Raw genomic sequence first — 25,243 nt, 5'->3', positions numbered from 1 at the left:
TCTTCAGGTTTGATTTTCCTTTCTCTTTCCTGCTAAACCTGCCTTTGAATCTGTCTAGAGAAATTCTTTTTAGTTACTGTACTTTTCAGCTCCAGACATTCTTTCTTGGTTTCTTTTTAGACTTTCTATCTCCTTATTGATACTTTCATTTTGTTCACATATTATTTTTGTAAATTCCCCCACATTTTCCTTTAGTACTTTGAATGTCTTTAAGATAGTTGCTTTAGAGTCTTTGTGTAGCATATCTTCATCACATCTTTTTTCAGGGACAGTTTCTATTATTTTTTTCCTTTGAATGGATCATACTTTACTGTTTCTTTGTATGCCTTGTGATTTTTTTTGTTGAACATAGGACATTTTAATCTAATAACGTAGTAACTTTGGAAATCTGATTCTTCACCTTCCCCAGGGTTTACTATTTTTTGTTATTGTTTTTGTCTTTTTGATTGTTGGAGGCCATCAGGTAAAGAATCCACCTGCAATGCAGGAGACACAGGAAACACAGGTTTGATCCCTGGGTCAAGAAGATCCCTTGGAGGAGGAAAATGGCAATCTACTCCAATATTCTTGCCTGAAAAATCCCATGGATCAGAGAAGCCTGATGGGCTACAATCCAAAGGGTCACAAAGAGTCATACATGACTAAGCAACTAAGCATGATGACAAGGCCAGCTCACTGAGGATTAGGCTGAGATGTAAACCTAAGCTCTTTTCAGGTCTTTTCTGAGCTTTTCCCTAGGCAAACATAGACATGTTCAATTTTCCCCCATATGAGATGTTTTTGAAGTCCTCATCCTTAATGTCTGACTCTCAAAAGGCAGAAAGGCAAAAAGTGAAAGGGGAGGAAAAAAACGTGCTAGTCTTTTAAATCCCTGAAGTCACTTCAGCATGAAGAGGGGCTTGCAACAAAAGGGGGATTATTCCGCAACAGTGGTTGCCTGCCTCTTTGTCTGCACCTCAATGGTCAGAAGTGGCACTCAGCTATCAGATCACAGATCTCTGATATCTTGATATCTAGAGGATAGGATCCTTTTTGCTCATCCCACTTTCTATTAATACAACCTGTATGCAAGCTGTACCAGGAACACGTGCACGGCTATTTACCATATAGCTGAGAGTGAGGGATGGGTAGTTACTAAGAGTTAAGAGCTAAAATTGATCACAATTTACCCTCTAGTTCTTTCCTTGGAAGTTGCAAGCCTTCAATAGACCACAGAGCTCCACAATCAGTCACTCAATCGTGTCTGACTCTTTGCAACCCCATGGACTGCAGCATGCCAGGCTTCCCTGTCCATCACCAACTCCTGGAGTCTACTCAAACTCATGTTACATCAGACAGATTCACCAGTGCAATTGTTGTCAAAGTGGAGAGGCAGATTCCTGGTGCTTCCTTCTCCAATATCTTCCCAGCATCCTTTCCCAGAAGCAATAGGTAGTTGACACTTCATAAGTCTCCAGAATTTTATAAGAAAACAACTTTTCAAAAATTTAGTTTGCCCAAGTCAAGAATTAAGGGGAAGCAACTTTTGTTTGTTGTTTATACCCTGAAGAATAACATCTGGGAGAAAAAAGTAGAATTAACTATTTAGCTTTTAACAGATATACCTTATTTCACTGTGGCTTCAATAATTAGTTTTTCAAATCAGATTTAAAAGGAATGACTCTTGTTCTCAGAAGCAGAACATGTCAGATAAACATAAAATACAGTCTGTGAACACATTCTTCAGAAACAAAGAGTACTTCAGTGAAACGAAAATTCTTATTCTTGTTGAGTAGCTAGGAAAGAACCTTCCAAACTGTGCATTTACCACACAGTGGCAGAACTCGAGGATGGGAGGATAGCTCACTACACCCCCTGGTGGCCACATCAAAATATTTATAAACAGCCGAAAGTTTTCTGGATCAGAAGAGCAACCCATGTGGAGAGAGGTGGAGATTCAGACTTCAGACAGACCAAAAGCAAAAGATGTAGAGCTTCACTATCATCAGTTAGAGCTGGTTTTTAACACATGGGAAAGCTTTGCTTTTATAAATCAATCAATCAATCACACACATGCACATATTCTAAGTTCAATAAAAGGTTTCTCTGTGAAATAATATAATTTTATTTCTTAAAACAGAAAAGTGACGTGATGGGGGCATCTTAATATCAAATGGCTCAGAAAATAAAAAGTTCTTTGCACTGTATCAACAATTTTTCTATAAGTATGAGATTGTTTCAAAATTTTAAAATATATATGTGCTGTGTGCTAAGTCACTCCAGTTGTGTCCGACTCTTTGCAACCCTATGGACTGTAGCCCACCAGGCTCCTCTGTCCATGGGATTCTCCAGGCAAGAACACTGGAGAGGGTTGCCATGCCCTCCTCCAGGGGATCTTCCTGACCCAGGGATCAAACTTACATCTGTTACATCTCCTCCATTGGTAGGTGGGTTCTTTACCAAGGGTTTCCCTTGTGGCTCAGCTGGTAAAGAAGCCACCTACAATGCAGGAGTCCTGGGTTCAATCCCTGGGTTGGGAAGATCCCCTGGAGAAAGGAAAGGCTACGCAATCCAGTATTCTGGCCTGGAGAATTCCATGGACTGTATAATCCATGCATTTGCAAAGAGTCAGATATGACTGAGCGACTTTGGACTTCCCTTGGCTCAGCTGGTAAAGAAGCCGCCTGCAATGTGGGAGACCTGGGTTTGATCCCTGGGTTGGGAAGATCCCCTGGAGAAGGGAAAGGCTACACAATCCAGTATTCTGGCCTGGAGAATTCCATGAACTGTATAGTCCATGGGGTTGCAAAGAGTCGGACATGACTGAGTGACTATCACTTTCACTTCTTTACCAATAGCGTCACCTGGGAAGCCCCCCCTCCCGAAATATACATATGAGGATAAATTAATAGGTCATATTTACAATAGGCTTTTCCTCTTTACCGCCCTTTTTTTTCAATTTAAGTATAATGCTCTTATTTTCTAAGTTAACAAATTCTTTAACTAGAACACACACTCAGTTAGAAGTACACCTGTTTCCTTTCTACAGGAAAGATGGGCAATGTAGTATTTATTGTCACTATGATATTTAAATCCAAACATAAATTATTTCACTAAGCAGGCTGAAATGAAGTCATATCTCAAAAGTAAAAAAGAAACAGCCCAAAGGCAAGAGAAGGAAAACTTGATGAGGTACCAGAGACAGAGATCTGGAAGAAAGATGTGTCTACAAAATGAATGCATTAGTAACACAGTACCATGTGAAATTAGGGCTTTCCTCATAGTTTAGTTGGTAAAGAATCCACCTGCAATGCAAAAATGTGCCTGCAATGTAGGAGACCTGGGTTTGATTCCTGGGTCAGGAAGATCCCCTGGAGAAAGAAATGGCAACCCACTTCAGTATTCTTGCCTGAAAAATGCCATGAACAGAGAAGCCTGGTGGGCAGTCACAAGAGTCGGACACGATTTAGTAACTAAACCACCACCATTTGAAACTACACCTTAAATTCTATGTTTTCTTTCAGCCCTCTTTAAGCTATTTCCACTTGACTATTACTGGGCTGTTTCACATGTGCAAAGGTGAACTCTTTCTTTTTCAACTACACCATTTCTAGTAAAGGTATCAACCAATCTTCTATTCCTGTTCATTCATTTAATGAGTGCCAACTACAGGCTAATTGCTGCAGATGCTGAGATAAAAGATACAGTTTCTGTCTTCATGCTGCTATCAGTTAGGGAGGTGACTACCCACCTCTAGCCATCTGCCTGCAACAGCTCTCTAGCTCATTCTCCTGCCTCCTCTCATACTGCATAACACTGCCAGACTCTTATCCAGCAGTCATGCATTCTTTTAGACAAAGATCTACCAAATCGAAGTTGATCCACTCTTAAGATATGAATAATGGTCTTCTTATTGCCCTTGGAACACATTAGTACCTACTTCCATACTTCTGGGCATATCCTCCCACCTCCCCATCCTCCTGTGTATGGAATGCTCTTCTGTTCTACCTACCCCATTTATCCAAGACCCAGAACTTACTGGATATTTTCTGGTAGATATTCCTCTGGCCCACACTGCTTGCTCTCTCTCTCTCTTTCTTCCTCACCTGCTACAAAACTTTCATTGCTAGGTTTGAAGTAGCAAACCTACTTACTTACAGTTGATATATACAGAAATGGGAGAATTCTACTATAATTAAAATATTTTCTAAATTTAGATCTAAGGTACTTTATTTCCTTCCACAACTAATTATCTTAAAAAAGGTACCTTGGGATTTCAAAGATTTATTTCAATGGTATCTTCCTTTTGCTCACTTTTATTTATTACCTTGGAGGTTCCCAGGTGGCACTAGTGGAAAAGAAAGAAAGAAAGAAAGTGAATTCGCTCAGTCGTGTCCGACTCTGCGGGACCCGTGGACTGTAGCCCGCCAGGCTCCTCTGTCCATGGGATTTTCCAGACAAGAGTACTGGAGTGGGCTGCCACTGCCTTCTCCAGGGGATCTTCCCGACCTGGGTCTCCCACACTGCAGGCAGATGCTTTACCTTCTGAGCCACCAGGGAAGCCCCAGTGGAAAAGAATCTGCCTGCAATGCAGGAGACACAGGTTTGATCTCTGCAGCACGAAGATCCCCTGGAGGAGGGCATGGCACCCCACTCTGGTATTCTTGCCTGGAAAATCCTATGGACAGGGGAACCTGGTGGGCTACAGTCCACAGGGTCACAAAGAGTCAGACACAACTGAGAATATTTATTACCTTGATATTTTATTAGGCTGACTCATGAGACATCCATTTGGAAGTCAAAACGGCTGAATATTGGCATGTTACATGGCTTTGTTTATTCTCCAGTCAGCAAAGTGGGTCAGGACATAAGAAGATGAAAAGCAGTGAGTTCATAAATATGTAAAAGGAAAGACTGGAACTGAATTTCATCCATTTATGTTTTTACCAAAAAGGTAATAATACATAACCTGATTTTCAGTTCCAGAACTGTGTTATGATATTTTTATGCCTATCTTCTGTGAAAGACAACATATCACCAGAATTAGCTATCATAAAAAGGACTTAGTGGGTAGGAATAGATCATTTGTTTTTTAAATATGGTAAACTACATATAATATAGAACTTGCCTTCTTAACTATTTTTAAATGTACAGGGGATTAAGTAATTCACACTGTTGTGCAACTAACACTACCATCCATCTCAAGAACTTTTTCTCCTCCAAAAATGAAACTTTGTACCCATTAAGCAATAATTCCTCATTCATCCTCTACCAGACCCTGGCAACCAACATTCTACTTTTCATCTCTGAGAATCTGACTACCTTAGGTATCTCAGATAGGTGGAATCATACAGTATGTGTCCTTTTGGGACTGGGTTTTTTCACTTAGCATAATGTCCTCAAGTGAGTTGATTAAAAAAATTTTATTTCACAGACATTTAAACAAATATTTTTAAAAGGCACTTATTTCATACAAAAGATACACTCTATTGGGTCACAGTATAATAATGTACTTATAACAAGAAAGAAAGTAGAATTCTATGCAATCTTGAGAAACTAAAATATCATATAAAATATAGTTTGTTGCATTACAACATTGACAGTGCTACAGACTTTCAAATTTTTAAGGATTTCAGTGAACTATTATTAAATCTTAAATATAACCATAAAAAGCATTTTAAAGAAGATAACAGAAATGTTATTATATACATCCGAGATATCTCTCATAATTCTTTTCTTTTAATGCCAGCAAGTATTGATATACTTATAACATGAGAGGGCAAAAAAAAGTTTCACTGTATTTTAAAAGACTGGGTAAGTTACTTAGCGGAGGAGGGCATGGCCACCCGCTCCACCTGCCCAGAGAATTGCCTGGACAGAGGAACCGGGCGGGCTATAGTCCAAAGGCTGCAAAGAGTCAGACACAACTGAATCGATCGAGCACGCACACACAAGCTAATTAGTGTATTCTTCATATTAACCAATCTCTAAAAAACCGCCAAAACCCGTCAAAATGAATGACAAACATAAGGACAAAACTGAAGGCTGAAATGTTCTTTAGTTAGGTAAGGAAAATTTGCCTTTTCATTACCTAAGAGTTTTACAGACTTGGGTCAAAGCTAGGCCAGTACTGGCCTTTCTGGTTAAAAAAATAAAAAAGAGAAATCTACTATTTAATTAAGTTAATTAGTTAATTTATACATTGAGGTGTACCTGACATAAGATAATTACATTAGTTTCATGTGTACAACATAATACAGTCCACCACTTCAAATCTGAATCAGTAACGGGATTCTTAAAGCAATTCCATTTTGAGACACCAACTAAGCATCTTGGAAAACCAGGACAAAATCATCTGACAAGACTGAGAAAGAGTTAGAGAAAAAGCACTATAGAAATGCTATAGGATGTAATGAACAAACATACCTCCTGGGCTGTGATCGGCATTCCTCCTCCCCACTGTCTGCCTCCTGTAGAGAGAGGAAAATGAGAAAAAATTACTTAAAATCTGAGGTCCCATATCATAACACCAACGAATGCAATTTTATTAAGTTTTACATGTAGGGAGTATCTCATTGATGGTGTGTACTTAAACTAAATTCTCTCCATAAAAAGTGACTTCAACCAACCCACTGGGTTGATATAATATATATCAACAGAATGTATTCCTGGAGGAAACTTTAACAATAGCCTACAAATTTTTTAATAACAAAGTATTCATAATGAAAAGAATATCTCTGAAAACTAACTGGAGATGTTATGTTACTGTTACTTTCAATTAAAATGAGTGGGCATTCTGACTTTCACCAACAAATCTCATCTAGGTGACCTATTAACGATTCTGACTCCCAAAGAACAACCTAAATAATGAACACCATTTTGAAAAGTTCTTTTGATCACAGCACCATCACCTTAATGAACTATTACTTACTGAATATTTATAACATTCCAGGTGCCTTGATCAATACTTTTAAGTACACTGTCCAACTTATTCCTTATAAACTGAGAAGGTTGATTGTACCCTAGTTTTCACCAATTCTGACACATACACATAAATCTACAATCAATGCAACTAAAAAGAAAGGAATCATCATTTAATCACAATATTTATATTTTATAGTGGCACATGAAATAATTGAGGTGTCAGCAATTTAGGCTCAACGAAATATGAATATTTTATAGAAACTGAAATTCACAAAAAGGAAAGAAGTTGCTCAAGGAAACTCATGTGGTAAGCTAGAATTAAAACTGATAAAATACTGCCTCCCAACACACTGAAAAAGGATATCATTCACTCTGACTTAGGTTAGGAATTATTATATGTTAAGATATTATATAGATCTTCATGGAGACAAGAACAGCAACATGAAGGAAAAGCATGAGAAAAGATGAGCGAATGATATTGAGGTGTTAACTTTGTCCTTAAATTTCCTCTCTGACATTTTATATTTGCACTCTGGTCACTTTTGCCCTATTTGGCAAACACAAAAATAGGAGAAAAACAACTCAAACAATATGAGTATTGTCTTCTGGTAAGTCACCCACATTTTCAGTTTATGGAACCATCCCCATTACCTCTACATCATCCTGCCTCCATTCCTGGGCAGCAACAGCCAGCTCTATAACTTTTATTCTCATTTTATTTTCATTATTGATTTCAGGTATGCCCATTATCTTGTACAAACAGCAGGAGACAGCAAAGATCATACCCTCAGAGGGAGGACGGGGAGAGTGTCATGGTATATTACACTCTGCCTATAGGGGAAATTTTAGGTTTAGAAGGATGCCTTTTGGGAAGTGAAGAACAGTGTTTAAAAGAACCAATCGTCTCTAGAGTCAACAGTCAGAACCTGGAAAGTCTGCGAGAATGAAAATGAAAAGACTCATAAGCAAATACAAATGTTAGATTTTGGAGCCTGAGGGAACTATGCTTCCTTGGAGGGTGCAAAGAGCCAAAACCAGTTACATCTACAGAGGTGAACTAACATTTATTTAATACCACGACAGGCCAGATAATTTATACATTATTTTATTTAATGTGTACCACAACGCCGTGGGGCTTGCTAAATGTCACAAAGCCAATAAATGATGGGAGTCACAATTTGAACTCAGGCCTATATTTCTGCTATAAATAGCTGCCTCTAAACTAAAAATCTGCCTTTGGTACCCCAATCCCAGGACAGGGGGTGGGAAGGAAACTGCAGAAGACAGTGTAACTTTTCTCAAGGATTATAATACAACAATATCCTTTTGTCATCTTTCTTTTATGACGTTTACACTTTAAAATAGTGCCAAAGGCGTGGAAAATTCCTTTTGCACAGAAAAAAAGTAAGCCAGAACAGTGTTTCTAACACAGATCCCCAAATGACTTTTTTTTCTTCTTTTTTAGATAGTTTTACAATAGTCAGGCCAATGAATTATTTGCTTCCCTTTCATCTTACTTGGAAAAAGAGGCTTAGGGAAAAATACTCAGTATGTCAAGGCAAGGTAAAATGGAATTTTTTTTAAAAAATGAAGAAAGTGTTCAATTATGCTTATTTCAATGGAATTCACTGCCAAAAATACAAAGATTCAACACTGCTTATTCAGCAAGATTAATGATCAGGTAACACAGTTACCTTGAATGGTGGCAGTTGAACGGTAGCTAAAGGGAGAATGCTTACCATTCTATTGTAACAAGTGCATACACTAGACCATATAAAACCACCTATCTTGTCAAATAACTTGACATATTGTTGGTAAAAAGAAAAGAAAAAAATGCAAATAGTCAGTGTGCTCAGATTATTAGAAAACACCAGGAGAAAAGTGTAGACATAACTATCAGTTCTTCTAAGTAGATAGAATCATTTTTGATGTGTAAGGAGAACGAAATAATTAAATGATTAAACACACGTTTGTTGACTTTTTAAAAAATATTCCAGAGTACTATTGTTAAGCAGTTTTTATTTAAAGAGTACAATTTCTTCCTGATGTTCTAAAGAAAAAATTGACCTATAAACAATATGATGTGAGATTCTGAATAGGCATTTTAGGATATTCAGAAAACACTAATTCAAAAAGACACATGCACCCCAATGTCCACAGCAACAGCATTATTTATAATAGCCAAGATATGGACTCAACCTATGTTTCCGTCAACAGATGAATGGATAAAGATGTGCCGTGTGTGTGTGTGTGAGTGTGTGTGTGTGTGTATGTATATGTAATGGAATAAATGGAATACTGTTGCTGTTGTTTACTTGCTAAGTTGTGTCTGACTCTGTGACCCCATGGACTGTAACCCGCCAGGCTCCTCTGTCCATGCTCAGGCATAAAAAAGAATGAAATTCTGCCATTTTGCAACAACATGGATAGACCTGGAGGGTATTATGCTCAGTGAAATAAGTTAGAGAAAGCCAAATACTCCATGTTATCATCTACACGTGGAACCTAAAAAAATAAAATAAATGAATGCTTAGAACAGAAACAGACTCATAGATATAAAATACAAACTGGTGGTTACCAGTGGAGAGAGAGGGAACAGAGTGGGCAAGATAGATGTATGGGATTAAGAGATACAAAGTACTGTGTATAATGAATAAAAAGAATATATTGGACAGCACAGGGAAATATAGCCATTATTTTGTAATTACTGTAAATGAAGTGTAATCTATAAATATATTGAATCACTATGTGGTACACTTTAATATAATGCTGTATATAAACTATGCTTCAATTAAAATATAATACATAATTGTAGGGTATTCAGGAACCACTAAGTAAGAATTGATAAGTTAATACATTCTTATTAATCTTCTTAATAACTGAACACAAAAGTAGGTCACTTAAGTAAAAGATGTTTGAAAAAGAACATAAGCATCTAAGTCATATTTGTTGAGAAGTAGGCTGGAAGTGCTGCTAGCCTTGAAAAACACCAGGCTAGGTAGGTGTTAAGCAATAATTTCCCAACCTTTATGGTCCAAGATTCTTTACACTTTTCATACCAAAATTCTTTACACTCCAATCCAAGTGGATTCATTCATCATTTCGCAAAGCTCCATGTTGTTTCATCATGGTGGAAGGCCCTTCCCCACCCTCCTAGATCCTTCTGCAACCTTAAAAGCTGGCTTTAAAAGTCAGTAGTTCATGATGCTTCTGTTTTCATCTTACTGAGAGGCTGTCTGCCTCCCTCCAAACCTTACAGTTACTGTGCATGCTTCCTATGGCACTACTGAGATTTGTCTCCGGGTTACCGTTGGGCTCTTGTTTTACGTTTCATTATCAAACTGTAATCTGCCTTATTTTCCCTTTGCATCTCACCTTGTGTTTAGCACAATGCCCTGTGTGCACATGGAACTCGATAAAGAGGTGAATGAATGCATGATTGGAGCAGTGAACTAAAACCATGCAAACACGGAGCTAATTGGCTGTGCATTCTTAGCTAGTAAGGACTATGCCAGCTATGTTTTACCCTTAGTCGGTTAATAGAACAGTTTTTGTTGCTCAGGAGTTAGTCTGTGATGAAGATCTGGAAGTAATACCTTAGGCTTTTCCTTTGGTTAAGCAGAGAGAATCAGTCACTTGCTCTCATTTATATATTCATTCATTCATTCCACATTAATTGACCACCTATGATGTGTTAGGTACTAGGCACCAGGAATTAAAAGTAAGCAGAATTGCCCTTATCCTTGGATAGTTCATACTGTAGTAGGGGAGACAGTTCCATAAGCCAAAAATTATATGTCATTTGGCTTACAGCAGAGGATATACAAAGTGCTCTAGAACCAACAGGGGAGGAAATGACTTAACGATGGGGCTTGGATATGCTTCACAGAAGTTAATTTTCAGGCTAGGCTTGAATAGTGGGTTTGTGTTAGATGGAAAATAGGAGGAAGAGTATTTCAGGCAGAAGAGTTGGCAAAAGGAACAGAAAGAGGAGTAAGAATCTGGACGTGTAGGGAATGGTGAGCAGCTGTGAATTCCTGGAACAAAAGGATGGGTTCTGGAGGTTAAGGCTATCAGGTAACACTGATGTCACAAGTCCATAAGGGTAGAACATTAAGATAACGGTCCTAGGGTCACAAAAAGTGGTTGTGGATTATTCATTAACTGGACTTCAGATTATCCATCCATCACTTCTGTCCCTGGGAAAAAACTGAGGGTATATGTCAGACAGGAAAAAATAATCTAGTAGTCTTTCTAAGAGTGGACATGAGCTTTGAAATCAGGAAATCCTGCTTCTGGCTTTTGAAAGAAGCAAATGTGAAGAATACACGCTTGAGGAGGAAATAGGGCACCATATTGCCACTTGGCTATTGGTAAGAGAAGGCTTAGAGTCTCTCTAAGAAACAAGAGAGAAAGAAGATGGGTGTGGAATCATTTTGGGTTATCTATTGCTTTATAACAAGCCACTAACTTATTATATTTCGTGGGTCAGAACTTCAAGCAGTATTTAGCTAGGTGATTCTTCTACTCCACAGAGTACTGCTAAAGTTCACTCAGTGCTACTCTGGTGGCATTTAACTGGAAGATGGGCTAAGTGAGAGTCCAAGCAGCTTCATGCATAAGCCTGACATCTTAGCCTGGAGGCCTTAAGCTGGGCTCAAGTGGAAAGTCAACTAGAATGCCTATGGATTGGGCCTTCTCAAAGTCCATTAGGGCCTCAGGGTTGGTTTATTCGCATGGGGGCTTAGAACTCCAGGAGGCTAGGCACAGAGCTGGCACAGTGTCACTTCTGCCATACTCTGCAGGTGTATTAAAGAGGTCGAGCCCAGATTCAAGGGGAGGGGAATTAGACTATCTCTCAGTGGGCGAAACAGCAAAGACTTCATAGTCATCTTTAATCAACCCTCTCAATGACAATCAACCGATGACTAGCTAGTAAGTATGCAGGCAAAATGAACAGGACAGGAAAAAGGCAGTTAAAGAGTTAATGAAGTAGAATTTCTAAAGGCTAGGGCCACAAAGATATCCAGGAGAGAAGAGAATAAAGAAGATGATTCCTATTCAGTACAAGATGCATGGAAGGCCATATGGATAATGTCTATAACGAAGTATGCTCTCTGAAGATAAGAAAGGACCTGAAAGTGTGGCCATTCACACACACACACACACACACACACACACACACACTGTCTAGGACCAGAATGAATAACCTGGGCACTTACATCTGAGAAGCTGGTTTGTAAGGAGCTCAAACTTCATCAAATCAGCAGTCCCAATATAAGATGACTTTGTTTTAAAGTTGTTTAAATTGAGATGTGTGACACTTGCTGGGATTAAGACCCAAAACAGAGATTCAAACTAGTCATATGTCAGGGAGACGTAAGACATATTAAAGTAAAAATAAGGAAGCCAGAATACAGTGCAATCCTTATTTCTGAAATCAAAGCCACACTATGCTGTCATTATGACACGTTTTAAAAAGCTCTAAATAAACTTTATTGCCCATGATTTCAAGCAATAGAAAACCTCTGTGAGACACCTACTATTTCTCAAGTATTTCCTTTGAATTCCTTTCAAATACAAATACCTATGAATCACAATTGGAATGGTTAATGAGGTACTTCTTCAGTGATAAGAAAGCCAGCTTGATTAGAATTTGGCTAATGTAACTTTGCTTCTGAAGAACACCAAGTCTTTGGTCAACAGCTAGCTGACGAGGTACAGTCACTCATTGCGCACTAGAAAACCCGAGCTCTGGGTGTGGAGCTGTCACTGGCTGCCTTTTGTTTATAATCCTTATTCTACCTAAATTTTTTATTTAATACAGGCAACTTAACCCCACCTGCGCCCCCCAACTTGCCATAATTTCAGAGTTGCTAGACTGTTTTTTCTATCACAGAGATCCGACTCCTTGAGGCTACTTGGTTTGAAAAAGCAACAAGTCTTATCATGTTCTGAACCTGTCACATTTGACAAGCATGCAATACGGAAACTTCACAGGTCACTGGTCCTTAACTCTGGCTCCATTCAGAAGTTTTTCAATAACACAAATCTCCAGGCCTCATGCCTACAGCCCTGAGGTGAAGTCAGTGGTGTGCTGGAGCCAACTGTGAAGATTTTTAGGGATCTTATGAGACACACTGGTAGCTTGATATTGGCTATGGTGTGATTTTTTTTTTTTTTAAATAGGAATATCAGCAAATGCTACAAAGTAGCCCTTACCCGGAAAACACGTTTTTTAACATGTACCAGCCCACCATGAGGTGTGGGGCCCTAGGACCTGCACATTTTCAAAGCTCCTGATAACCGACAAGCAGTTTAGATTGAAAACATTTGTCTTAAAGGTTTGGAAAAATATCAAAAAGTTCAGGGTACACAAAGCTACTACTCTCTCCAGGTAACTGTGCCATGCCAGGTGCCAGGGAGACCAGTGATGATGGGAACTCAGCTCTCCAGAAAGATCTGTGGCTCCTGTCCTAGACTGTAAGCTCTGTAAGGGCAGAACTATGTTTGCAGAGTGGCAGACACACAGAAGATGCTCAGAGGATACTAGATGAAATAATAAGTATTGTTCAAGGTATGGTAACCGGTAAGTGGCAAATTTAGGCCTCCACCTTAGGTTAACTCAGTATATCATGTGCCTCATTTCCATTAAATTATTGCTCATATCCTTGGTTTGTCAATCCAAGAAGAGTGCTTAAACATGGGGTAGAGAGCAAGCAGCATCCATCAAAAGATAAGACTCTGTCTCTGTGCTGCTCCATAATTTAAAGTCTTTTCACGACTATCATCTCATTTGAAGCAAGCTAGGATAAATGCAGCACAGGCATGATTAACAATTACTTTTTAGCTGAAGAAACTGCTTCATGGAAGTGAGATAATTTGCTCAAAGTAACCTAAGAGTAAGCAGCAGAGTCACGATTCTGTCTGGGAAGGACAAATAAACCTTCTACCAGAAGAAACTGCTCTTCTTGCATGACAGGAATATGCCAGGTACACCAAGAGGGGTCTTAGACCTTGTCTTTATCTCCCTGTCCAGATTCTGCTTCCTACCATTAAAGTGAAACTTCACATCCCACTCTTTGAAGACCTCATATTTGGTCCATTTCCTTCACTGTAGCTGAGGTCTCAATATGGACATATGGTCTTATGTTCAGCTGTACTAATTGCTTACACGCTGAAATACCGAATGGTAAACAGTGGCTGCCAAGAGCCCCTCGGAATGTTTCATGATCCAGCAACAATCAGATTCAGTTCAGTTCAGTCACTCTGTCGTGTCTGACTCTTTGCGACCCCATGCACTGCAGGACGCCAGGCTTCCCTGTCCATCACCAACTACTGGAGCTTGCTTAAACTCATGTCCATTGAGACGGGGATGCCATCGAACCATCTCATCCTCTGGCATCCCCTTTTCCTCCTGCCTTCTATCTTTCCCAGCATCAGGGTCTTTTCCAATGAGTCAGTTCTTTGCATCAGGTGGCCAAAGTATTGGAGCTTCAGCTTCAGCGTCAGCCCTTCCAATGAATATTCAGGACTGATTTCCTTTAGGATTGACTGGTTTGATCTCCTTGCAGTCCAAGGGACTCTCAAGAGTCTTCTCCAACACCACAGTTCAAAAGCATCAATTCTTCAGCGCTCAGCTTTCTTTATGGTCCAATTTTCCTGGTCCAACTCTCATATCTATACATGACTACTGGAAAAAACCATAGCTTTGACTATACAGACCTTTGTTGGCAAAGCAATGTCTCTGCTTTTTAATATGTTGTCTAGGTTTGTCATAGCTTTTCAACAATCAGATTAGTGCTAGGCAACGTGGAGGACCTCGAGATTTGACCGTCCCTGCCTATTCTGATTGGTTGATAGCTATGCCATACCAGTTGCTAAATATTCTGAATACCACTTCAACATCTCCTCTGCTCTCTAAACTTTGGTTTAAAATTCTTGACTCTGATCTCGGCTTCACCTTGGAGGCAGTGCCTCTATAATCTGTTCTCTTGTTTGTGTGTGCTGCTAGCTATACCCCAATTGCTTGGCTTGCCTTCTGCTCTTATTACTAGTCATTTGTTACACATGATTACCATTCCTCCACAAGGAATTTAAACTATAAAAGGCATTGATAACACCCAGGGAAGCTAAATAAAATCCACTTATGAAGAGTCTTTTTATATTAAACCTTTAAATTGTTTATGGACATAAAGAATTAAACTATGATCAACCAAAGTTATTCAGTTGAAACATTATTCAGAAATAAGGTCAAAGAACAAAAGCAGAAGAGTAATGAAACAACACTGATTACTTATCAAATATTACTAAACTAACTAAGCATGATTGTTTTCAAATTTCTAGTCTTTTTCAAAATAAGAAGTTGATAAATACTGTTAATGGTTCTGACCAAAAAGAAAATAGAATATTTAAAACAGATGTACTGCTGTCAGTTTTGATTAGGGGGAAATACATTGCTATTTTGTTAATATTTATATTTAAATCTAGACATCATTCTAAGCCATCAACAGGGGAAAAGACAGAGTCACGTTACTCAGTATCTCTGAATGTAGTAGTAGTGAAAGTCACTCAGTTGTGTCCGACTCTTTATGACCCCATGGACTATACAGTACAGACCAAAACTGGACTGGCCAAAACTGGAGTGGGTAGCCTTTCCCTTCTCCAGGGGATCTTCCCAACCCAGTGGTCGAACCCAGGTCTCCCTCATTGCAGGCGGATTCTTTACCAGCTGAGCCACAAGGGAAGCCAAAGAATACTGGAGAGGGTAGCCTATCCCTTCTCCAGCAGATCTTTCTGACCCAGGAATCGAACCTGGGTCTCCTACATAACAATAAATAAAAAACTAATTCATTGAGAGCTGCTAGAGTCCATCAGAGATACAAAGAAATATGAGATAATACTATGCTGGAGTTTATCTGCCTGAAGCGATAAGGCTGTTATATTGGAAACAATGACGCAACAAATACAGTGTAAATGTATGGCACAGGAAATACATGTCACTGGAGTTTAGAAAGTGTGCTATCACCACGGGTCCAGGATTCACAGGAACAAGTGAGCTCTGAGTCCAATCCTGAGGGGAGAGGAATGTCGGAAGAGGCACAGAGGCTGGCAGAGCATCTGAGACAGGGACAAGAGGAACGAACAGGGGGAATATGTTGACACACTCGGCTGCTGGTCATCTGGCCTGCTGAGCTGAAACCCAGGGCTTGCCTTGAGGTAAGCGGCAAAGAGCAGAGCGCAGCAGTCTAGACCTGATCCTAGGAGGAAGCCAGGGAGGGGATTTATCAGAATCTTAGAAAGTAGAAAAAATTATAAATATGTTGCTTTGGTGGTAATTAAAAATTCTTTAAGGGAACAGAGGCTAAAAAAGAAAAAAGACTAAAATTTGGAAAGCCAAAAGAGAAAAATTAGGTATTTTTCCTAAAGCCAGGATACACTCGTTAATTTAACCACATGTCCACTAGAGGGCAGACAAGTCAAAGCCTACACTGTGGTTGAACTGGAGAACTGGTATCCACAGAGAACAGTAAGAGTGAATGAACACCATTTGCTGCTTAAAGACCACTTTCAGGGCCTTCAACCTTGGAAAAAGCCTTTAGCCAGCAGATAAATCTTTCACAGAATAGCTTAAGTGGTATAAAATGTGTCTTATTGCAAAATGGACAGGTGGAAAAGTTATACTTTGGGAATCTGGCTTGGCTGACAGGCACACGTGCTTATACGTGACAAGCATACCTGGAATGCCGACAGTAGTGCTCACCGCTGGCTAATTTACGTCAGTCCTCCCCACCCAGCTCAGGAACACTGTAAACAGTATGCGTGACACAGCATGATGATGTGTATACTATCTGGACCATGATTTCAATCCAGGTACTCATTGTGGTCAACTGGGGAGGTGCTTGGTCCTGAGGTCTTATATCCCCTGTATACAGGTCAAGAAGCAACAGGAAGACATTGACATGGAACAATGGGCTGGTTCAAACTTGGGAAAGGAGTACGTCAAGGCTGTATATTGTCAGTCTGCTTATTTAACTTATATGCAGTGTACATCATGTGAAATGCCTGGCTGGATGAAGCACAAGCTGGAATCAAGATTACTGAGAGAAATATCAATAACCTCAGATATGCAGATGACACCACCCTTATGGCAGAAAGTGAAGAGGAACTAAAGAGCCTCTTGATGAAGGTGAAAGAGGAAAGTGAAAAAGCTGGTTTAAAACTCAACATTCAAAAAACTAAGATCATGTCATCTGGTCCCATCACTTCATGGCAAATAGATAGGGAAACAATGGAAACAGTGACAGACTTTATTTCCTTGGGCTCCAAAATCACTGTGGAAGATGACTGCAGTCATAAAATTAAAAGACACTTCTTTCTTGGAAGAAAAGCTATGACAAACCTAGTAGCATATTAAAAAGCAGAGACATTACTTTGCCAACAACAGTCCACACAGTTAAAGCTGTGGTTTTTCCAGTAGTCATGTACAGATATGAGAGTTGGACCACAAAGAAAGCTAAATGCCGAAGAATTGATGCTTTTGAACTGTGGTGTTGGAGAAGACTCTTGAGAGTCCATTGGACTGCAAGGAGATCAAACCAGTCAATCCTAAAGGAGATCAGTCCTGAATATTCACTGGAAGGGCTGATGCTGAAGCTCCAATACTTTGGCCACCTGATGCGAAGAGCAAACTCATTGGAAAAGACCCTGATGCTGCGAAAGATAGAAAGCAGGAGACGAAGGGGACAGCATAGAATGAGAAGGTTGGACGGCATCACTGATTCAATGGACATGTATTTGAGCAAGCTCCAGGAGATGGTTAAGCACAGGGATGCCTGGCGTGCTACTGTGCATGGAGTCACAAACAGTCAGTCACGACTGAGCGACTGAACAACAACAAAGTAAGATAAGGTGACGTCACCAGAGGTTCTTATATGTGCATTTGTCTTGGCAGGCTGAGGAGCTGTCACACAGGCGTGTTGGGAGGAATCCTTAGGTCTCACTAACTAGAACACAACATCAATATTAATATCTAAATAAAAGGATGAAGAATTCCATCACACATTTAGATGCTAAGGTCTGCAAAGTACTATAAGCACTTTCCCTGTTCTGCTGTCTTACAAAATGTCACCACTAAAGATGCAAGGACAATTCTGTTTAGCAGGATGACTTTTTGCCATTGGCTGGAAGTAGCTTTTCCCCACTCCTGACCAATGCTCGCATCACAAGCACTTTCTTTCCCTTGGGAAAATGACAATATTTAGTGACAGAGACTATGTACTTCAACTGCAGATGAATTTTGCTATTCTAAAATTTAGTATTTCCAGTAAGCTAGGCCACTTTGTCTCTTGTTGTTGTTGTTCAGCTGCTAAGTTGGGTCTCATTCTTTGTGACCCCATGGACTGCAGCACGCAGTCTGTCCTCTGTCCTCACGGCTCCTCTGTCCTCCACCATCTCCCAGAGTTTGTTCAAAATTCATGTCCACTGAGTTGGTGATACTATCTAACATCTCATCCTCTGTCGCCCGTTCCCCTTCTGCCTTGAATCTTTCCCACCATCAGGGTCTTTTCCAATGAGCTGGCTCTACGCATTCAGGTAGCCAAAGTACTGGAGCTTTAGCATCAAACCTTCCAATGAATATTTAGGGTTGATTTCCCTTAGGATTGACAGGTTTGATCATATTATTTCTTAGATTTTGCTACATTCTTCCCTCTGCCTGGAATACATTCCCCTCTTTGCTTGCTTACTTCTTCTACTCATCCTTCAGACTGTAGCTCAGATGTCCCCTTCTCCGAGCTTTTCCTTGATGCCTCTAGACTGAGGCATATTTCAGCAGTATCAATTTTACTTCATAAGAAGTAGTATTTTTATAGTACCAGAGATACAGATACATAAACAAGTGCACAAAACTTAAAGTAAATCATAAGAATTCAAATACATTCCAGCCTTGTATTAAGCTCTTTTAAACTTTATACATCCATATTGCTCTGCTGTTAGAGAAACTTCTGGTGGAAAGATTTGAGTGCAGAGGACTGCTGTATGTAAGTTTAAAGTTGAGACTGCTGAATATTGAAAACTAAGACAGAAGTTAATTGGTGGCAGGGGTGAGGTGGGTATGGTAGGTTAATAAAATATGAAGAGAACGTCAGATGCTTATGGCTACTTGGTCTAATCCTTAAGACTACAAGCATGCCGCTTAACTTTGTCTTCCATGAACAAAAGACTTAAAAACAAAAGTTCAGAAAAAGTTGATTTGGCGCTTAAACAAATGAACCCAAGGTCCCCAAACTTACTTGAAATGAAACATGGGTACTGAAATGAAGGAAAAAATATGAATTTATAAACCAGAGTGTGACCTAATTCCTAATATAATTTAGGCCTAGCTAGTGGTCTTTGTTAATACACTTAACATCATAAAGAAACCAGTTATTAGATCTTTCACAGTTCAAACACTCCTTGTTTTAGTTTATTAATGGAAATAAATGACAGAGAAAAAAGTGGTAACTTAATGCAGACAGATTTTAATTACATTCAGTCACTATTAACCTTGAGAACCCAGCAACTAATATATAACAAGACAGCATCTCCCCCACTAATGTAACTAAAACTGCATAAATACAAAACAGTGTTTAGGAGAAAAGTAGAATCTTATGACAGAGAAAAATCTATTGAGAGAGAAGCACCCAGTCGTCTGAATTTCCCTCTAATTTGTTGAAAATCAGTATTATATGTTGTCAACTTATAGACTATCTAACCCATCCCAGAAGCTTCTCAGCTACTCCCTCTTTTAACTACCTATTATTTTTCATTAATTATGCCCGCATGTCTCCTTTTTTTCTCCTTCAGCCTCACTTTTACTTCCCTAAGGCTCCTTCTTATCTACCATTCTCTTCCATTTTGCACAAACATCAAGAAGTTCTCTCATGGGTCTTCTTTTGACTTTTATATCTTGAGATTAACTTTAGAAAATATTAATGCTGTAAATTCTGGGAAAATATTGATGCATTTCTCCCTGCCACCTTCTCACCAATTAATAGTCTAAGACAGAAGAGACTGTTAATAATCAACTTTTCAATGCAATTCTTTTCTTCCTTCATCATTAGGAAGTTCAGAATATACCTTATCACTGATGCTTAAGGTCATTAGACTCTGACAAGTAACTACAGAAAGCCTATAATGATAGCCTATAATAACCTGACTATAGATTATTTTGCTAATTATCCTATATCATCTATTAGTAATGTACTCTTTTATCTAGATCAAACTGAATAGAATTGGGGAAGAAAAGGGATAAAAAAGGTAAACAATAACAGCTAGGAAGCCCCTCCCCTATTTACAGATTCTAACATAAATAACTATGAAAGCATCTATCCTCATTTTCATTAGTTAAATATTTCTTCTTGAGAAATTAGTATGGCCCCACAGGGAGATAGCTGTATGTGCGTATATTCAAAGAACCAATAATAGGCACTAACAATTCCATAAAAATGCAATTCCTGGAAGCAAAGGTAAATACAAAAAGGCATTCCACAGACAATACCCCGGTCAGTAAATACCTCTGAGCAACACCCGGAAATATTTATTACTCGCCTAATTTCCTTAAACCACAAATCTCCTGATAAACAATGCCTTGAAAACCCAGTGAAAATAACCAAGGCTACTCAGTTTAGTTCAGTTGTTCAGTTGTGTCCGACTCTTTGCAACCCCATGAACCGAAGCACACTAGGCCTCCCTGTCCATCACCAACTCCTGGAGTCCACACAAACACATGTCCATTGTGTCGGTGATGCCATTCAACCATCTCATCCTTGGTCGTCCCCTTCTCCTCCTGCCTTCAATCTTTCCCAGCATCAGGGTCTTTTCCAATGAGTCAGCTCTTTGCATCAGGTGGCCAAAGTATTGGAGTTTCAGCTTCAACATCAGTCCCTCCAATGAACACCCAGGACTGATCTCCTTTAGGATGGACTGGCTGGATCACCTTGCAGTCCAAGGGACTCTCAAGAGTCTTCAATACCACAGTTCAAAAGCATCAATTCTTCGGCGCTCAGTTTTCTTTATAGTTCAACTCTCACATCCATATATGACTACTGGAAAAACCACAGCCTTGACTAGACAGACCTTTGTTGACAAAGTAATGTCTCTGCTTTTTAATATGCTATCTAGGTTGGTCATAACTAGAGTAAGCGTCTTTTAATTTCATGGCTGCAATCACCATCCACAGTGATTTTGGAGCCCAGAAAAATAAAGTCAGCCACCGTTTCCACTGTTTTCCCATCTATCTGCCATGAAGTGATGGGACCAGATGCCATGATATTAGTTTTCTGAATGTTAAGCTTTAAGACTGTGGCTCAGATCATGAACTCTTTATTGCCAAATTCAGACTTAAATTGAAGAAAGTGGAGAAAACCTCTAGATCATTCAGGTATGACCTAAATCAAATCCTTTATGACTATACAGTGGAAGTGAGAAATAGATTTAAGGGACTAGATCTGATAGACAGAATGCCTGATGAATTATGGACAGAGGTTCGTGACACTGCACAACAGACAGGGAGCAAGACCATCCCCAAGAAAAAGAAATGTAAAAAAGCAAAATGGCTGTCTGAGGAGGTCTTACAAATAGCTGTGAAAAGAAGGGAAGTGAAAAGCAAGGGAGAAAAGGAAAGATATACCCATTTGAATGCTGAGTTCCAAAGAATAGCAAGGAGAGATAAGAAAGCCTTCCTCAGAGATCAATGCAAAGAAATAGAGGAAAACAGTAGAATGGGAAATACTAGAGATCTCTTCAAGAAAATCAAAGATACCAAGGGAACATTTCATGCAAATTGGCTCAATTTGGGCTCAATAAAGGACAGAAATGGTATGGACCTAACAGAAGCAGAAGATATTAAGAAGAGGTGGCAAGAATACACAGAAGAACTGTACAAAAAATATCTTCACAACCCAGATCACTCACACTCACCTAGAGCCGGACATCCTGGAATGTGAAGGCAGGTGGGTTTTAGGAAGTATCACTACCAACAAAGCTAGTGGTGATGGAATTCCAGTTGAGCTATTTCAAATCCTAAAAGATGATGCTGTGAAAGTCCTGTACTCAACATGCCAGCAAATTTGGAAAACTCAGCAGTGGCCACAGGACTGGAAAAGATCAGTTTTCATTCCAATCCCAAAGAAAGGCAATGTCAAAGAATGCTCAAACTACCGCACAATTGCACTCATCTCACACGCTAGTAAAGTAATGTTCAAAATTCTCCAAGCCAGGCTTCAGCAATACGTGAACCATGAACTTCCAGATGTTCAAGCTGGTTTTAGAAAAGGCAGAGGAACCAGAGATCAAACTGCCAACATCTGCTGGATCATCGAAAAAGCAAGAGTTCCAAAAAAACATCTATTTCTGCTTTATTGATTATGCCAAAGCCTTTGACTGTGTGGATCACAATAAACTGTGGAAAATTCTGAAAGAGATGGGAATACCAGACCACTTGACCTGCCTCTTGAGAAACCTTATGCAGGTCAGGAAGCAGTTAGAATTGGACATGGAATAACAGACTGGTTCTAAATAGGAAAAGGAGTACGTCAAGGCTGTATATTGTCACCCTGCTTATTTAACTTGTATGCAGAGTACATCATGAGAAATGCTGGGCTGGAGGAAGCAGAAGCTGGAATCAAGACTGCCGGGAGAAATATTAATAACCTCAGATATGCAGATGTCACCACCCTTATGGCAGAAAGTGAAGAAAAACCAAGGCTACTAAGTGTTGGTAAAATGAAACAGTACAAACTGCTATTTCATACAACTTGAACAAAGTCAACTGAAACTATGGAATAAAATATCAATAGTAGCTATAAAGTGTGCTGTAGATTAAAAAAAAAACCTCTCAACCTATTAAAATAAGTTGAAATGGCAAACAAAATGTTTTCATGCTATGTTTTCAGTTTGATAAAGGAAGCAATCAATCATATAAGCATAAGTAAAACTGCAACTACAATAGGTGGGAGATAAAATAGTAGTACCTATTTTCACCACACTGCCAGGCTGCCCCAGGTCCTGGCAATTATGTAAAAAATCCCAACTCCCTTCTAGAAGTTATTCCTCAATTCTTCTTTTCATTCCTCTTCACTGGTTTACTGAGTAAAACAAACTTAAATAAAACATCTCTTCTGATTTTTCTGTATGAGGCTGCCCTGGAGACTACCTCAACCAGAGGTCATCAATATAGATACTGCTGCTGCTGCTGCTGCTGCTGCTAAGTCACTTCAGTCGTGTCCGACTCTTAGTGACCCCAAGGACTGCAGCCCTCCAGGGTTCTTTGTCCATGGGATTTTCCAGGCAAGAGTACTGAAGTGGAGTGCCATTGCCTTCTCCCAATGTAGACGTTAGGTTTTAAATTACAAGGAAGCTTATTAGAAAACTGGGCTTCCCAGGTGGTGCTAGTGGTAAAGAATCTGCCTGCCAATACAAGACACACCAGAGATGAGGGCTCCATCCCTGGGTTGTGAAGATCCCCTGGAGAAGGAAATGGCAACCCTAGTATTCTTGCCTGGAGAATCCCATGGTCAGGGAAGCCTGGTGGGCTACCATCCATGGGGCCACAGAGTCGGCATGACTGAACAACTGAACACTGATTAGAAAACTAGCAAGAAAGAAAAAAAAAAAAGTCAATTCTTATGAAATTCAGATTAGATTAAACTCAGCCCCTTGCCACCTCTGTCTTCCCAGCGTTCCTTGGACTGTGCAGCAGTTTTTGCCTCTGTTACTCACGGAAACCATCAGCAATGGGAACTCTGGCACTTTCATTTTTCTCTTCCCCTTACCATCTACAAGCATCTGCAAGAGCCCATTCAGAATTCCAACCCTTTTCAAATTATTCTTAGCACCATGTCCCACGGAAATGCCTCAGTCAAAAAACAGTATGCTTTGACTTTCTTTCATCAAGAATATATTATTGTTCTTGCCTCTTAAGGAGGAAAAAAATCACAAAAATCCTAGTCTCTGATCCCCCTCAACTGGATCTGAGCTCTCCTTTCCAAAAGGAGAGCTTTTGTTCTTTCTTCTCCTATTTATCTTCTTCCTTGAATTATAATTACATGCAATTATATCTTATTCTGATTTATTGAGAGTAAAGTACCTAATAGATACTCTATAAATATTTATTGAATGAATGAGTCATCAGAACAAATAAACTATGAAAAAAAATGTTTCTAGGTAAGGAAAAGAAAAATGAGTAAACTGGACTTCAAAATAATGAAAACCCATGGAGGGGGAATATTGTGATCCACTATATAGAAAAAAAGGACTTAAACAAAAACTAACCAGTCAAACAAGTCAGTAACAACCAAGAGAATATCTAAATGTATTATGCCTAACCAGCCTTAGAATTCATGGTGCCAAGAGACTGGAAACAAGTGCTAAATAATAAGCTGGGTCAAATCTGTAGCTAAGGGCAAAGGGCACACTTAATACAGTCACAGAACCAGAAGCATCAAGCATCAAAAATGCTGCTACCTCCTTGGTCACAAACCTACCCCTGCAGCATCTCCGGTGATATGTGACCCAACAGCTCAGTCCCCTGAGATGACAGTTGACATAATAGCTAGGCCATGGAAGCAACCTAGATGTCCATCGACAGATGAATGGATAAGGAAGTTGTGGTACACATACACAGTGGAATGTTAGCTATTAAAAGAACACATTTGAGACAGTTCTAATGAGGTGGATGAACCTGGAACCTATTATACAGAACGAAGTAAGTCAGAAAGAAAAACACAAATATTGTATACTAATGCATATATATGGAATCTAGACAGATGGTACTGATGATCTACATGTAAGGCAGCAAAGGAGACACAGACCTAAAGAACAGACTTTTGGACACAGTAGGAGAAGGAGAAAGTGGGATGATTTGAGAGAATAGCTTTGAAACATATATATTATCATATGTAAAACAGACAGCCAGTAGGAGTTTGATGTATGATGATGCAGGACGGACGGGGTGGGGAGGGAGGTGGGAGGTGAGCTCAGGAGGGAGAGGACAAGGTATGCCTATGGCCAATTCATGCTGACGTACGGCAGAGGCCATCATAATATTGTAAAGTAATTATTCTCTAGTTAATATAATACCTTTTTAAAAAAGTGTTGCACTTCCTCAATCTTATCAAATTAAGCAAATTTTAAGTGGTATATATTACTATATATGAAAAGCTTTTGTTAAAATGATGTCATATAATCACTGAAGAAAAAGTTCATATGAGTCAGGTACTCTTTTACTTCCTTCTCTACTGATTCTGGTTTCTTCCAATCCTCATTCCCATAAAAGCATATTTAATGCACAATATACAGC

General features: G+C 39.3%; 1 protein-coding gene across 3 annotated transcripts in view; it reads right to left on the bottom strand.

Moving 5' to 3' along the window:
- SSH2 (slingshot protein phosphatase 2) overlaps window positions 1-25,243 on the bottom strand; it is a 229,450-nt gene that overhangs the window by 122,673 nt on the left and 81,534 nt on the right. For all 3 annotated transcript variants that reach the window (XM_065908717.1, XM_065908718.1, XM_065908721.1), the window contains one exon: window positions 6,406-6,449. In XM_065908717.1, the coding sequence (XP_065764789.1) occupies window positions 6,406-6,449 (44 nt within the window). The remainder of the gene's footprint in view (window positions 1-6,405; window positions 6,450-25,243) is intronic.

This window comes from Muntiacus reevesi, chromosome 18 (genome assembly GCF_963930625.1).
Source record: "Muntiacus reevesi chromosome 18, mMunRee1.1, whole genome shotgun sequence".
In the NCBI taxonomy this organism is placed as follows: Eukaryota; Metazoa; Chordata; class Mammalia; order Artiodactyla; family Cervidae; genus Muntiacus; species Muntiacus reevesi.
This window is presented reverse-complemented; position numbering and strand designations above follow the sequence as displayed.